Source organism: Ylistrum balloti, unplaced genomic scaffold (assembly GCF_031769215.1).
Source record: "Ylistrum balloti isolate Yb309-2 unplaced genomic scaffold, AGI_CSIRO_Ybal_v1 Utg369726, whole genome shotgun sequence".
NCBI lineage: Eukaryota > Metazoa > Mollusca > Bivalvia > Pectinida > Pectinidae > Ylistrum > Ylistrum balloti.
In genome coordinates this window covers 489,753-508,007 of record NW_026781943.1, presented here as the reverse complement: position 1 = coordinate 508,007, position 18,255 = coordinate 489,753, and the positions used below count along the sequence as shown (strand labels likewise).

General features: G+C 34.0%; 1 protein-coding gene across 1 annotated transcript; it reads right to left on the bottom strand.

The window, feature by feature from the left end:
- Positions 1-8,613: 8,613 nt before the first annotated feature.
- LOC132565603 (tetraspanin-16-like) lies at positions 8,614-14,531 on the bottom strand. The gene is made up of 6 exons (XM_060230249.1): positions 14,472-14,531; positions 13,417-13,758; positions 11,874-11,981; positions 10,572-10,745; positions 9,313-9,396; positions 8,614-8,727 (listed from the first exon to the last, which is right to left on the bottom strand). Exons 1-6 carry the CDS (start codon positions 14,529-14,531, stop codon positions 8,614-8,616), a joined length of 882 nt encoding a protein of 293 aa, XP_060086232.1.
- Positions 14,532-18,255: the final 3,724 nt, after the last annotated feature.

Below are 18,255 nucleotides of genomic sequence, written 5' to 3'. Positions count from 1 at the left end.
GTCGTTTTGTCCTGTTTATAGCTGTTATAGTTCTTGGACGGTTTGAATTTCGGATTATGGACACAATTTATATGGAATCTCATAGTACTGTTGGATTTATGTCTACCATGTGGGGTTAATATCTGCAGTATATACTGTACGGAAAAGTACCGTATGACAACAGAATGTGTATAACATATTTTTTTTTTCAATTCCAGACCAGTCATTGAGTCCTTCCTAAAATTCGTTACAAAATTAAAATTAGGTCAAAGCGCAGATCCATGGAGACGTTTAATTTTCTAAAAAAAAAAATACATGCATGCCTGGAGAAGCATTAAGGAATGCTAAAAATAGCACGATGATCGGCTTCAGTGGGTTCTTTGGGTTAATGTCTATTGTTTCCTAAACATGAAACTCGTTGATTGTACAATACCAGATATTTGCAATATATCAGGACAGAAACTTGATGAATGCTGAAGCTTTACAGAAATTGGGAGACGACCAATCGCGACCAAGTTTGGGGTCAGACGAGCGAGTGTTCATGCACTTATATGTGTTTACGTATTTCTAATGATTTTAAAGAAAAACGGCCTATATTTTGTCGCGCACTGCGAAGTTGTAATGAGTGAGTAGTGACCGCGAAAAGCCTAGTCAGCTTCCTTGTTTAATATCTTTTCTAAACAGTCCAGTAATTTGTCAATGTTGCTGGTGGAAATGTAATAAATAGAATATCTAATAGTGTCTTCAGTAATAAACATATTTCATTCGTATATTTTTTGTATCTTTCAGGAGTGCGCAGATATTGAAATATTAGACACACTTGTAAAATATATTTATTATTACTGAAGACACTACTAAACACTACCAAATGTGTACAAAACCGGAAAATACTTGTGATATATTGCTGTATTTCAACTAAGCATGTTTATATGTGGGAATCATCATACGAAGACTCCTGACAAAGTAGTTAAGGATTAACCTTTGATTTTGTTTATTTTATGAGCTCATAAACTAAACAAAATCAAAGGTTAATACAAAGAAAATATTTAAAATTCAGATATATTCAATTAATCGTAGATGTAGGCGTTTGCAGGTATCTGGACGTCATCTCCATCTTAAACGGAACAGACATTGACAACGCCGTTGAGAGACAGCTAAGTCCCGCCCTTTTTCTCGTAAACAATAACAGAAAATAGTTCCTGCATTTCACACATATTTATTTCAGTTAAACAACTTTGTTTTATATTTTAAAACATTAACATAAATTCATATTATCTTTTTTGATAGAGAATCAGTCAGTATTATATGACTCGGCGTGTTTTAAGAAATTATCCGATTGCGGATGGAATACACTATACATATATATTCATGCGCGGTGATGAGGCTCACGTTCCAGTCTAAAGTTATTGGGTTATAAACTGTAGTGTCTCCTGGTTAGTTTATCGAGGGGCAAACACTGGAAATTGTAAATATAAGAAAAATAAATCCGAGTAATAAAGTCTTATCACACACGAAAACGTTTTGCCCGCTGCCGGCTGTAAACCAGTTTCACTTGGTATTCCGCACTTGTCTTTCACAGTCGTGTTATATTAAAGTCTGTCAGCTTCCCCTTTAGAAATATGTTTATTGTTCTTAATTGTTAATTTCCATGTATTTGGTTTGATTCTTTATTCCCTCTATATCAGTCTAAACAATCCCCTTAAGCTGGTCAGTATTGAAGTGAAATCTTCACTTACCTGTCCAGAAGGACCAAGTGCGCGGTCGATGTACCGCGACGTCTGTCGTCCGTCCGACTAATAGACGTAAGTCAAGAACGACTGGACAGGTTTTGTCAAATTTGGTTAGAAGCATCATTAAGTGAAGTAAAACAATTTGCTTATAAATGGTGGATTTTCGCAGCCTTTGGCGGGAGTTGAGGGGTTGAATAGGGAGAATAGAGCAAATTCTTTTTAAATAACCTAACTTTGGTCTGGAGTATGCATAGGTAGAGGAAATAGTTGCGTCTTACTCACCTGGGCAGAGCGATGGGTTTTGATAAGGGATATAGATACGAGTGCTTTAGGTACGTCTTCTTTTAGTTTATGTAAATCTATTTCAGTAAACAAAACCATGTGGGCGATACAGGCCCTATGTGTCTCTTGTTCCTTTCATTATCTAATCCTAGATTTTAATGATAATCTGTATTAACAATGTCAAGGGGCTTAATATTCTAAACATTTGATCTATTTACGTGTGTTTTTCATTAGTATGATTTTACTTTCATCTTACATTCTGGAGAATTTAGCGGTAGTTGTCGGTCATTGACATCACAACCAGAACGGTTCTCATACACAAACGACAGATAAACGAAAAATACAGTTTTATTATTTTTCAATAGATTATCTTTTGCAATAGACAATTGAATTATTTCCAGCGATACGAATTAAATTTTGCCTAGATTTATAATGGTTTTTTTTAGAAACAAAAAAATACCACACACCTAAAAACTCTATTGAAATATTGTTGATATTTGTCAAAAATATGTCTCATATAATTACAGTGGTTTCTGTAAGGAAGTAAAGACGACCATCAGTCTAGTTGGAAACATTGGCTACTGCAGAAAAAGGTGTTGAAGATAAAACATGTTCATGTAGCATGAAAAAAAACGTAATTCAGTCAGCTAATAAGAGGATAATAACAATTTTAATACGATAAAAAAGCGATGTAATAATTATATAGATCATAAGGTCTCAAATATATCTAATGATTGTGTATAGGATAAAAATAGAAGGGTCAGCAATGTAACCTCTATATTCCTATAAATTATAGGTCACACCTATGTTTTGAATCAAATTAGGTCATTAGATGGCATTTGTAACTTAAAAAGCTAATATATCACAAATTGTTAATATGAATTCCAAAAAGTATAGCAAATGTCAGCTAAAAGGTTGCACTTTTGAAAAATAGACATTGACGTTAATGTTACTCATCATTATTTATGTTATTCGTCCACGCGTCTATAACAACGGCAGTAGCAATACATAATAAGGTGTTTCTGTTATAGAAATCATCTGTGATTCGTTCGAAAAACGCACGGAGATGTTGTATGGAAAAAAACAAAAGACGAAAAAACAAATGAAAATATGTATCATTGGTAATTTATTTTAAATGACAAAAAAAACAAAATCAAAAGAAAAAAAAGCTGATGCAATAACGTTTCTCTAGAATATTATTGGATATGTCAAAGTAAAAGATAGTACAAAATGACACGTTAGCAGACTAACGCCAATGGAAAGAGGTAATACATAACATCTGATAAAACTGACAAATCATAAAGCCCGGTACAAAGAACACAAAACCAGACATCTGAAGAAGTTGTTCACTTGTGACATGATCTACGATTCCATGGTAAACTTTAATTTCAATGAAAGGCAGGAATCAATGAAACGCAAATTACCTTATTAGAGATAAAATCTAATTCCAACCGAACGTCTTGAATGTGGAGCTAACACGTTAGCCAGTTCAAGGGATTCGTGTCATCAACAACAACAACTATAGGTTGCCGCCATATTTTCAGCCACGTAGTAACTTGTCACAAGTTAAATTCTCCTTTGAAGTCAGGAATCAATGAAACGCATATTACCAAAAAGTATAGGAAATGCACCATACAAAACAACGGAATGGACATATTTAGAGCTCTCGCTCACGGAAACAGATAAAGGTATATGCTGCTAGCCTTATGATAAATCTTCTTCACATCCAAAACATAAGAAAAAACCAAATAAATGGTTTGTGTATCCATTCCCCATTGTCTGATCTATGTTACATATACGCTTATTGTCTACAGTGCAAAACATACCGAAATTGATAGTTTTTTATATTTTAATCACCATCTTCCTTAAAGCAACTTTGGGTGTTTTTGTCTCGTATAAAGGACCTTCGGCGTTCAACGGCCGAAGAGATTGTCAAAACACATCTATTTACACCACCGCTGTCGATTTAACTTAATAGCTTTTTATTTGTTTCTGTGTATGCGATGTAATGAAAAAACCAAATTTATGCAATATTTGTGTCTTGATAAAGGGACAGATTGCCTCGACAATTTAACAATTCATTTGTTCGTACTGTCGTTATTACTTCATGGATCATATATATTCACCGTAGACCGATACTAATTAGTATAAACAGACAATCTAACAACACGCGCCATGACAGTAGACGTCACAATGAACGCGGATCTGTTGGAAGTTATTTTTGTATGGATGGATTATATGGTTACATATTAACCTGGTGTGTGGATCAATGTCATTCAGTTATATAAATAAAAAAGACTACAACATCATAAAGTATTCAAACAATGTAAACAAACAACAAACAAAGAATAAATAACGGATTTATCATTATGTTACTTTATATTCTTACACATTTCTGTTTGGAATGTAACAGTTCTAGTAATGTATGGATTTCGAATGACAAAAAATGGCGCAAATTAGCTGTCAATGACGTCACGTCATGTCATGGCTTATTATTAAAAAAAAGACCTTCATTAGATTGTCTAAGTTATACGTTTATGTGTTATTTCCAGTTTTAAATATCATCTAAGAAATTGATTATAAATTGTGTAAAAATATTCCTATCAAAGCTGAAAGGACTTAACCAATCCGAAGAGAGTGTTCCTAGACATTAACGAACATAACCATGGAAAGCATACTTAACAATCGTGAAAATGATTTCTATTTTTAGAGACAAAGACTTCAGATGTTGTCAATTAAATGTCCTCCGAAAAAAACATACATTTTTTTAAAAAAAAATCAATCTGTTTTAATTACAACTATTTTTGCGACAATAAAACTATGAAATTATCGTTTTGTCTTCACCACCAGAAACAGCTTTGAATTGATAATTAAACGCATAGCAAAATACAACAATGTAACAACTTATAATATGTAACACAACAAAACTATAACTATATTTATACACTAACAAACTGCAAAAAAGCAAATTAATATGTGCCTGCATTAGTGTTTTAATGTTCTGTCACTATCTATTACTTTTGATGCCGGCATTGGTAATTTAATGGTCTGTCACTATCTATTACGTTTGATGCCGGCATCAGTGATTTAATGCTCTGCCACTATCTATAACTTTTGATGCCGGCATCAGTGATTTTATGTTCTCGTTCTATAAATCTTGACAATATCAAAATGAAATTGTAGCACAATTTATTAATCCAGAATCAGAGAACGTTAATTTAACAGTTTAACCCGATCTTACACTGTTATACGTGGTAAGATTTTCTAATCTCGATTCTATAAACATCAATAATTTTCTATCGCGTGAGTTGATCCAACACAATCTATACCACATCTGATTAGTTCAGTCATATAAAATTGTCATGTCATAATAACACATTGTCACATCTCTTCTATGACGTCATACGCAATCAACACCGTGAGATTTTCACAAATGCAAAAATAAAAAAAAACATATGTCAACACTAAATGTCTTTTGCATAATGATTGTATATGATTATGGACACGTAATGTGCGTAACATGTTTAACTCTCTCCTGAATTGTGTAAGATCAGGCAATTCATATTTCCAAATAATCGTGAGGACGAATCGTGCTTGCGTAAAATTATAAAACAAATTCGACAAAGCTAGATAAAACAGCCAACACTTCAAATTGAATGGTAAATACATATCACTAGAAAATACAAACTCATCTAATTTAAAAAAATAGAAAATACTCAACACGTAAAAACTATAAATATGAAAACGTTTTCTTAATAGTTAATCATAATGGACGGATTTCTCTGTAACAGAGTCCAGTAAAAACTGCACACGAATCATGCACTATAACAGTAACAATAGAAATGACACCAATCTATAGATATATTTCTATAACTTCAAGCTGTTCAAGAATTCATCGCTTTGATCTGCATTTTACATATAAGATTGGTAAATATGTGTGTAACTGCCAGATCTTAAAATATAAATCAAAGATTTGTAAACAACTATGAAACAACAAGAAAACAAGGAAATCATAACACAAAAACAAAATATATTTGTGAGATGTCAAAAGAACTAAATGGTTAGATATTCATTTCATAACTAATAGAAAGCATTATAACATTTAAATATCTGTTAAAAATTGTGTACTTTCTGTTAATTATGATATTTTAAAGTCTGCACGACTATTTTACCAACAACTCTAAAAATACATCATGAAATAGGAGCGACCCAACACTAATTCATATCATTATCGTTCGGAGAGTGTAAACAATGTATTTGCGCATGAATCTTAGATTAAGATTAATTCAGATGCATTCATCTCGCTCTGTCACGTGTATAGCTTTTACAATTTACAAAGTAAGAATTGAAACATGGCTAGCAACCTGAATTCGGCTATGTCCGATCAAAACAGTGATGAGTTGTAAACACAGCAGCGAGTGTCGACTGGTTTTTGTTCTCTCAGAGGGTGTTATACTTTTGTGAAATGTCTTATTTTAGGTATTACAATGTTTGTCCGAAATCTAACACATGGGAAAAAATAACGAAACCTAACCATTTGGTCCCTTTAAATTGCTGTTGCAAGAAGTGGAATCACAATCTTTAGAATACAACAGCCATGATATCGCTGCAAACCAACTCATACAACTCTACAAACAGAATCAGTTTTATCGAATATCACAATGTTTTGAAAATTAAGAAAAAGTCAAAATCACAATAAATATTTTGTGCGTATAGGAATCAAAAAGCAAAAAACACTTTCCATTCTAATATGAATATTCACTTGGAAAAAATATTTCCCAGAATTGAAAATAATACATAAGAGAGATAGAAATCTTGATTTTACAGGGAGAAATGTCGGGCTATATACCTTCGTCATAAAGCATGTTAAAGCTAGAGTAGAGAAAATTAAGATATCAGTAAATTACAGTCACGTGGTAATCACGTGATGACATGAATGCGAGACCAGCTCTCATTTCATGTAATATACAATAAAACTGACATAGAAGCTTTATGTTTGATATGCACATGTATATCTATTTGTGTATTTAAATTTGCACGTTTCAAGAAAGCAGAAAGTTTTAGTTTAATGGAGTCCGGAAGGCAGACTAGGAAAAAAAGGGGACCAGATATACCTTAGCACGTATTCAAGTATCTTAGGAAACATATGAAGGCGAAGAAAATGTATATATACAAGTTGTTACATGTTCCAATATTAATTCAATTTTAATAAAGAAATATTGATACTTGATGAATCAATCATAGCTTTTCAATATCAATCTACAAACCATACTAGCTGCAACACTAAAAGTTCACAGAAAAGGTGTGAATATTTACATACTGTAATGATAGAATTTGAAAGCCTTACAACAAATTTAAAGGTACTTTAACAAAATTATTCTCAGAAACGAACAGAGTAAAGCAAAGGTTCGAAGCCGGTACTTATAAAACTAGCTGTTGTCAAGTGAGGCATTTATGCCTGAACTTTTGTAAATTAGGAAGTTTTGCAAAATACGTTGTATCAGAGCTACAACTTCGATTTAAATACCCAACAAACAAATACAAAAATACATTTCTATAATGCTGATTCAAAAAGGTTTAATTGTACCAAAAAAAAATTTAAACAGTGTCCCTTTAAAAGTGTTTTTAATTCACAGTAGTATATATATATATACGTAGTATAGGCCTACAACTAATATATTAAAGAGGTTTTAATTACATTAAACCGAAATAATCTGACTGGAATCGATAGATTTACCGAAAATATTTAATCTGCGACAGAATATTGGCGCCTGTGTTTGCTTTACGTTCTCAGAAAGACTGTCTTAAAGTTAGTATAATGTTCTCTGAAAGACTGTCTTAAAGTTAGTATAATGTTCTCTGAAAGACTGTCTTAAAGTTAGTATAATGTTCTCTGAAAGACTGTCTTAAAGTTAGTATAATGTTCTCTTAAAGACTGTCTTAAAGTTAGTATAATGTTCTCTGAAAGACTGTCTTAAAGTTAGTATAATGTTCTCTGAAAGACTGTCTTAAAGTTAGTTTAATGTTCTCAGAAAGACTGTCTTAAAGTTAGTTTAATGTTCTCTGAAAGACTGTCTTAAAGTTCATATAACGCTATATGTTGTAAACTAAAATGGAAAATGATGAAATTATAACATTTATTCTATTTTAAATGGACTTCCTTTTAAACAAAACAGGGAGAGCAAATGGAGATAAGTAAATTTCAAAATAAGCTCAATCTTATTGATTTTTTTTATTCTTATGAATAATTAAGCATATTTTTGTTTTTTTCAAAAATCGGTATTTGCTTTGTAAAATATGTTTTCCTAAGAAATATCACTGATGTTATTTTTTCCAGGGATTCTTGCTCCGGTGACATACGCTGTACAAGCACCTGTAAAATTATTATATATGGTTTAGACAATTAACATCGTAATCCCAAACATGAACCAAGAATTCCTCATTATGTTAATTTGTATATAAAATATAAACGGACCCAAGAAATAATTCCAATTGGTTATCAATCACCATAATCACTTCCCTTTAAATCTATTGCAATGAATTGTTTTCATGCGTCTCCAAAGTTTTCTGTGTCTATCCAGTCTGATATTTGATTCTGGTTCCGGGATTGTTGGTGACTTCACTAATCGTCCCATCTCTTTCTGTTGCGGTTGTGGCTATTCCGTGGTGTTGAACTTCCAACCCGATTTTTTCGGCCATCCAGTATCAAACAGATACCAAACACAACAAGCATTATCTAAAAGAGACAATGATATGATTCATTATATAAACTAATAAATCTGATATCAGATTCACACATTTATCGAAATTTAAGAATCAACTTATTCTTAACTTAAGAATTTCCCCCTCAAAACGGTAATTTCTATCACGAGAAGTCACTCAATTTCAGTTTAATTTGATTGGATATTATTTTTAATATACCTTGTATGTTAAGTTCCAGATTAACCCAAAACAAAGATTGATATTACTCAAAAATTTATATTTTTTTTATTTTTATTTTTACGTCTACTATTTCGGCTTTTCTGCGGAATCACACGAGAAGAAGGCAATCTTATTGCTTTCTTAGGTCACAGGTACATTTATAGTTTTATATTATAAAATCATAGACATATATTGCTAATTCATCACATCAGACTTCACAAATCTCGTGCTCTCAAAGTGAGAAGCAGGGCAGGCGGCCATAGGATCTCACAAAATATTGTGTTTAACGACAGACATGAAGGTCTTTCAAAACTTGTTGCAACAATGTCACGTAATTTGATATGGTTATACATGGGTTTAACTAAACATTGTATGGTAGAAGATAAGTCCTATCACATACCTGGAAAAGCCCCAAACCTGCAAATATTCCTGCCATCAGGCCAATATTGCCTAGTACCAAGTCCCAGATACTATCGAAACAGCTCTGGAACAGAAACGAACAAATTGAAATGCAATCTCGTGAGAACAAACTACCAAGGTAAATATCATAATAAAAGACTTTAATTCAACATTTCGTTCTACTGTACTTAATTTTAAATCTGTTTTGAAATGTGTTGTTCATCTAAAAATATAACCTTTGTGATGCAAAAATGAATCTCTTCGTATTGTGTTGAATGTAATAACCATTTTTTCTTTTTTTTTAAATTTGAGTTAAATCTTGCCAAATCACTTTTGGAATTTGTCAACTTGAAAATTGTAATTTTGAAGCTTGAACCCTATAATGTCGATTCAAATCTGATAATGTTGAGTTATGCAAATATTGAACAAAAAAAACCCAGGTATATAGATATTGCCAACGAAGAAATCTAAGAGCTGACTTCACGTTAAGCTTATACAATTGCCTCCTCGATAATCTGGGGATTACAATCACTGTCATGTCATGACAATTTGAAGATTCCATGTGCGACATCTTGTGGACAAGACTTAAAGACTAGTTTCATCATTTGGTGTGCATCAAACGAATCTCGAGGTCGCATAACGGTATATTGTATTGGCTTTGAAGTAGTATATCACTCATTTGTAATCTTAAAAAAGGGGCATCTCAACCTGTGATTTGTCAGGTTTTTTCTCCTTGAACCAATCAAATTACTTTATTTGTGACCTCAATTTTACCATAGCATGTTCCAGAGATACAGAGAGCGAAATTGGTCGTAACCCCTGGAGTATCGAGGATGATACAATTTTCACATACGTTTATTCATAGCACAAATCAGCAAGATCCACACATGTAATGTTTATTAGCATGTTGTGTCAATTTTTCGTCGTATTGTAAAAAAGTTGGCCAAGCAATTCAAGAAATAGGATTTCACGTAATGGAGTCACAGCACAAAAAAGATGTATTTTCAACCAGTTACTTCGCGTTCTATTTAGAGTTCACTCCCTTCTTCCGCCTTAACTTCACAGCCTTAAGACTTTATACTTAAACACTGTCCTTCAACGATTATTTCTTTGTAAATATATTACGCAAGTTTCCCTGCCAATCAAAAGGGGAAGCAACATAAAATTAGCATTGTTTCATATTGTTGGATAAAAAACACATTTTCAGTAAAACAGATTTTTTTTTTCGCAAACGGAATTAGGTTTGTTAATGCTACTTACTGTGTTTTTATAGTTATTGCTAGTGGTTGGGGATGCTGCACAGCTGAAGTCTGCAGATGATGGCAGTTCTTTACAGCATGAGAGAGGCGTCACGAGAGTGTATGTTGGGTAATTCGTTAACCATTGTGCTGCACCAGTAAAATCTTCGTAACTGTCAACGCCACAGCATTTCACCTGGTACACAAAATCTAATACTTTTATAACTGCTTGTTTTTATTATTTTTTCTATTGAGGATTGTGCTTAAATTTCCATTTTACACAAGGTAAATGAAACGAGTCTTAGATATTTTTACTGCGCCATTGCCAGGTTAAATTAAAATTTTGTGACGAGTTTTAAACTAAATATGGATATAAATGTAAAATTCTGCTTGTCACATAATTTGTATTTTTCAAAACATAATAAGTACGGCATTTTACCATAATGATTGAAGGCCTAAATTGACGACATTCTCACGCTATACGTCACAATACGTATGACGCATTGAAGATATGACGTCACTATGTTATAAGAAAAAGATAAAATAGAAATATATATTATGTATTTTATTACATGAAAACGCGGTGATGGATTAATTATCATTCATCATTATCACAATCTCAATCATACAAATTCACTTCTACTAACAATTTTTACTATATTCAATCCTCAAAGAGGTGTTTGAAATTCTGATCGCCTTTCCCTTCAATATGTAAACGGTCGCATATTTTTAACCGGAAATGATATAAATGTTGTTATTACTGAGCATTTCTATTTTCAGAAATGTCAAAAATTAATAATAAAAGGAATTAGATCAATTGATACAGAAACCTACATTGCGTTTCATAATGTCCATTTTTTTCTTCTAAAAATCCGTTCTGATTCTAGTATATGCATAATGATAACATTTTGTACGACTTTCAGTAATTTTTAGAAACTACTTAAAGGCCACGCTTGTTGTCATGAATGCAACAATGATGCTGAAGATTTACAATTATTAGCTTGTGATCGTAGCGAATTTACATTAAGCAATACAAGTCCAAAATTTAAAACGTCAAAATTGACAATAAAAAAATAGATTTGATATATCAAGCACTATATTTTCATTTAAATTAAATGATGTTTCGTTCATGATAATTTGAGTTTAGTATCCGATAAGTTTCAAATATCGTGAAAGCCAGCTTTTGTAACCAATTTACACAAAGAATGGAAATTTTACTTATTAAAGAAATCCCGTCATTTCGCGAATTTAACTTCATGTCACACCGGTTTATGATGAATATAAAACCTGTTATTGAAGATCTATACAACAGAAAATAACCCACCTGTATATGTACAAAGTTCCAGGCCAGTGACACGACGTTAGTACCGTTAAGTCCTTGGTAATCGGACTGGATGGAGGCTTTCAGTGGAGTCTTAATTCCGTCTGTGATCTAAAACAGGAAATAGTTCAAACAATAAAGACATTCAAATCAGTTTACAAATCACAGGGTATCGATAATCGATACAAATATAATGATTTTATTATCGATTGTTTTTTTGTTTTTTTTGTTTTTGTTTTTGTTTTTTTTTTTTTCATTTAAAACCCAGGCTGTAAATGGAATATACAAAACGATTTCTCATGCAGTGCTTAATTTTTAAACACATTTTAAACTTCGTCTTACAAAAAGGCTACTGTACTCCTATAACTTGTTAAATCATTTTTATACTCACAATAGCTGATAAAGAAGTAAGAAATTTACCTACCGAAATATTATCTGACTCTTTTATGTGTCGCGGTGTAGGATACGGATAATGTGATAACATTTAAAGACTTTGCGGGGTTTTATATCATTTTGTTACCCAAGCAAAATATTAAAAAAAATGACTGCAAACGACCACTTGTACACGTGTGTGTGTCAGACGATGTCGTCAACTGAGGAGAGACGCGGATTGAAAGCGAACTTTGCGGTGCTTAATTGAAGATTTATGGTAATAATGAGACAAGTCACCCAACTTATTTGAGGGACGTTAAATTTCATTACTTAAATCGGCAAAACATATGCTCTTTCATAAGATAACAAAACAGGGAATACTGATAGCAAACTATCATTATATAATGAAAAGTCACTTATTTTCGTGGAATTTTATCATCGTTGATTTCTGGGGGTGATGTGAAAATCAAGAAGCTGTATGTCAAAGCGTACTTATAATATATATATGAAGAATGATCGGGGTATACACATGTATCTAGCCACGACATCAAATGACCACTTTCGCTCTTTAACACCCCTGGAACATGTCATGGCAAAATTGAGAGTTTCATGTGCGACACATTGTAGACTAGACGAACAGATCAGTTTGATCCTTTGGATTTCTAAATTCAAGAACGCATAACGGTATAATGTAATGGATTTGAAGTAGTATATCGCTCCTTTGTAATCTTTAAAAAGGGGCTAATCAACCTGTGATTTGTCAGTTTTTGTTTCTCCTTGAACCAATCAAATCACTTCATTTGTGCCCTCAATTTTGCCATAGCATGTTCCAGGAGTGCAAAGAATGTAAGTGATTGTAACCCCTGGAGTAGCAAGGATAGTCCCAGGGGTACAGAGAGCGAAAGTGATCGTAACCCCTGGAGTATCGAGGATGGTTCCAGGGGTACAGAGAGCGAAAGTGATTGTAACACCTGTAGTAACGAGGATGGTTCCAGGGGTACAGAGAGCGAAAGTGATCGTAACCCCTGGAGTAGCAAGGATAGTCCCAGGGGTACAGAGAGCGAATGTGATCGCAACCTCTGGAGTATCGATGATGGTTCCGGGGGTACAGAGAGCAAAAGTGATCGTAACCCCTGTAGTAGCAAGGATGATTGAATAGATGTATTTCACTTACCAATGTTTTATTTCCAAACAGGATTCCAATGAAAATTATTTCTCCAATCAAAATCAACGACACAAGGATGCAGTAGCCAATCAGCATGCACTGAATCTTACAGCATGCGCCAACAAATCCGAATACCGTAATTACCAGTAATATTGTCCCTATCACGATCAATGCAATCCCGAGTGTCCCGATTATCTCTGTGATATCAAAAGAGGACAGGTCCACACTGTCATATCCTGAGCTGGAAAGACTTGAGGAGAGACTCGTTAAGGCGCTGTCGTAATAGGTCTTCAATGTATCATTACCAAATTTACAGAAAAAGCCAGCTACGAAGAAAACAAGTCCAATAACCTGTTCAATGTAAAAAAAATAGATAAGAATTAGTTAGGAACTTGAGTCTATAGTTAAGGGGTGGGGTGGGTGATCATGAATATATTTATCTCTTGTCAGTTAAAGATTTTTTTTTCAAAATCATTATATACAATTATTTTAACCGGAAAAAGATTTACACGTAGGCTCACGTATACAAAGTGAATAAGACCAGGTGTTCCGGGAGTGTTATCGTTTTCTACTTCATCGACTTCACCCGGAATGTAAATATTGGTTATTTGAAGTCGTGTTCCCAAATGAGAACAAGGATTAGAACGTAACGACTAGGAAAAGTAAATGACATTGAAAGTCATTTAACATATCGTACAAGGAAATACAATATTTCACAATAAGGTCATAGTTGCGACCAAAAACACTTTCCTGGGATCCTTGTGTTGAAGCAATGGGTAGAACCCTCACGATATTATAAAGTAACAGCATACTGTAAAAGGTCCTATTTTAGCGATTATTTCATCTTCGCGGTTTTGTGCTATCGCTATTGCACTAAATTACGATGGCGCTAATTGTAGTTACTATTTATCGACAATATGTTTTATTGCGCATGCGTGAATTCATCGTTGCGTTTATTTGTTCCAAATTGATTGCGCCAAATTAAATTATATTTACAGTGATGTAAAGGATACATTCGATAGTGGTGAATAGTGAGAAATAATGTGTTGATCAACCTTACATACCAGGAAAAACAAGTTCACTATCACCAACAGAATTTTGCCACAAGTCGCGAAGCATCCCATGTTGGACACGTGTTAGAATCTGAAATAAACAAAAAATGTAAAGTATTTTATATAGAAAAAGAAAGTAAGATTTAATTAAAATGTCAGAAGAATCAAATGACCACCTTTAAGTGGCACCGGTTGATAACCTTGTCGGCGTAGAAATGCATTATACCTCTATATATCTCTATAATAAAAGAAATTGTCTGACTTGGAAATGTTGGAGTTGGCATTCGAGCTGTTGTGTTACTCAACCGCAATGTAAAAGCGGTGACAATCTACATACAGAATCTCAAATTTCAGCTGCCAATTCTGAGGAAGCTCAACGTTAAATCAGATCAAAGTCGGAATTAATGGGAGCTAAATAACAATAATAAATAGAAAAATACACATTCAAAATAAAATAATTTCATTACACCACCTTGTACTGGGTGCATGAAATAAAAAACTAATGATCCAGGGGAATAGGTGTGCAGGGTTTTAACAGGTGACTTGTATGTTCACACCCTGACCCGCTGACTCTTTCAGCCAATCACGGCACTTCTTTCCTCCTTACTTACAGACCAATAGAACGGGCAAGCGCGTGGCTGGTCAACCCTGACCACTACTCACTAAATGTATGTAGCCCGATGCATAGATATGGATATATATATACATATATATACAGATATAAATTATATAGGTTTCATTACTAATATATATATATATACATATGCACCGGGCTACACAGATAAATCTCATTTAACATTTGTCATTTATATGTACTTGCACTTAAACATCCGGAATCTATAATGACAGGTTGGTTTATAATTTAATAGGTACCTATCACAATACGATGCTTTCTAAACATATGACTCCCCATAGCAAGCCTCTCATAACGCCATGAAATGGACCAGTCTGTGCTGTCGTGTTTGTGGCCTTTGTTCAAGACACTTTAAACCAATTAATCTAGAGGGTATGCAACGAGCCTCCCGCATGTTGTTCAGTTGGGTAGCCACCAGCTACTACGTTGGGATCACAAAAACAATGCCCGTCACAAGCAAAGTGTACATGTATGCTAAATAAATTATTTTCGTTGTAATACTGTCAAACACGATACAATTTTAAAATTATTTATGTTTCGTCATATATCGGAAATGTCATAAAAGTATGATTTTCTTATTTGCATAACATACTCAACGATAGCGTAGAATTTCAGGAGCGATCAATGTACTGATAACAGGGAAATTAAATTGTGTAAACTGTGTAGGGGAGAAAAATAAACAGTATATTGGTGAGGTGGGGAGCTGGATTGTGTGGGTTGAGGTTGGGAAGAGTGAGGCAGAGAGGAAATGAGAAGTAAACAGTATATTGATGAGGGAGGGGAGCTGGATTGTGTGTGGGTTGAGGTTGGGAGGAGTGAGGCAGAGAGGAAATGAGAAGTAAACAGTATATTGATGAGGGAGGGGAGCTGGATTGTGTGGGTTGAGGTTGGGAAGAGTGAGGCAGAGAGGAAATGAGAAGTAAACAGTATATTGATGAGGGAGGGGAGCTGGATTGTGTGGGGTGAGGTTGGGAGGAGTGAGGCAGAGAGGAAATGAGAAGTAAACAGTATATTGATGAGGGAGGGGAGCTGGATTGTGTGGGGTGAGGTTGGGAGGAGTGAGGCAGAGAGGAAATGAGAAGTAAACAGTATATTGATGAGGGAGGGGAGCTGGATTGTGTGGGGTGAGGTTGGGAGGAGAGAGGCAGAGAGAGAATAAGTCACAAATAATGAACGAGATTGAAAATCTTTGTTGAAACAGTCACGTTCTGATGTCTGTGTAAACTACAGTTTAGATATAACATTATCCCTAAGAGACCTACAACGATCACCTGATATTCAACGTTTTTCATGACTACATTGATATTACCGATATTCAAAGTTTTGCTGATGAGAACAATTCGTTTAATGGTTTCAACAAATTCTACCCATGTGACATTCAGGTCAGGTCATTTCTTATCGAGGTCTTTTCGTTAATAAAATGTCGGTCGATAGCCGTTTTAATAAATTTGACCCCTGTGACATTGAATATCGGGTATGGTCATTTAGCTTTGCAAACTTCCACTGGAATATTACCCTTGACCTTTTGGCTCTTAGAAAATGTTTAAACGGAAATGTTGACGTTGCACGGATAAACGGACGGACGACATGCGACCAGTGCCTCACGTGGGGCGCGGTACTGACTGCAGCTCAGCGTTTTTTATCTCCGGGAACTCCGGCTTCCCGCCATTACCCAAACCTGACACGTTTAGCTTCACAAATCATAACACAACACCTGTTCACCTTGGGAAGAGGTGACACTTGATCACTGAAAAATAATTACTTTTTGTGTTTATATAACATACAAACACATTTACATTACATAATAACATCGAGGAGGGTAAAATTTGTAGATATACCGTACTTTCGGTATGTAAATAGCTTAATATACATATTGCATAATTATTCTCATGAAACATTATCAAACCACGCCAATTTAAAGGGCAAATGAGTAATTTTAGATAAAAGGAACGCTTTCTGGCACAAAATAAACCAATAGACGGTCACGAGGTGATTTTTATCTTACAAAGATTTACATTTAAGCATATTTTTCTTTAGGGACAGTCATCGACATACAGTTTATCACATTATGTAACTGATCGGATAAGCTTAATCTGTAGTTTGATTGAATATTTGGCAACTTCAAGACAAATTTGTATGCATTTAAACAGCACCAATGACTTAACCCATTGCTATCTGATACTGCTCCAATATCAAGCTGAATTAGTAAACCAGATGTTGTATTAAATACATTACATGTTGATGCATGGAGTGTTTATTTTATTATGACAATTATTGCTGATCCGCAATAAAACCGTCTCGGAAACTGACAAAGCAAAAATACATATTTACATGTTACCTGGAAAAATACCAGACATGCCTTGAGTACTTGCTGAGACATGCTTTAAGGATTGGGCCAAACATCGATCGTCACGTGACTGTCATTTCCAAGTACAAATACTTCATCATATACTTAGCAAGTAGTTTATATAGGGTTATTCAACGACCTTGAGAGTTTTAATGACAAAGGTCGTGCAATATGCAAATTTCTCGAAATTGAGAAATAAAAAAAATTGTTGATATTTAATATAAACTTTATTTATTTTACAACAATTGCGAAACACGTTATGTCAACTTATACTAATATTGTTGATATATAATCTTTTCATGGTAGGAAACATGAGACTGAAAGTGAAGTTCTCATTCACACACAACATGGCGCCCAAAGAAGACGATGGAAGGACGAGGTCTGTTCACAAAGATAAGTTTTCCAATTTCAATGTTTTCGTTCAAGCAAGACCTAACTCGATTTTATCCAGACAATCTTTCTGCTTGTTTCGATGTTTCACTGGCTAATCCAACTCTCAATACATTTTCCAAACGCTCGAAATAACGAATAGGAAGTGTCATATACTGTCCTTATTTCGAGTGTTTGAAATAAGGTAGAGTTGGAAGAACATTTACCCCCCCCTCCCCCCCGTCACCCTCTCCACCCCATTCCAACCCCCTTCATACTGCTAAAATAGCCAAGACGATCTATTACATAAATTTAATACCAAACCTATCCACAGTAATGATTAAAAGTCTTTTTTTTATTTTTCTTATTTGTTATGCAGCTGTATGCACATAATTCTCAATAACTTTAGAAGGATATGATCTCGTGTAAGCCACAGCGGGAGAGTT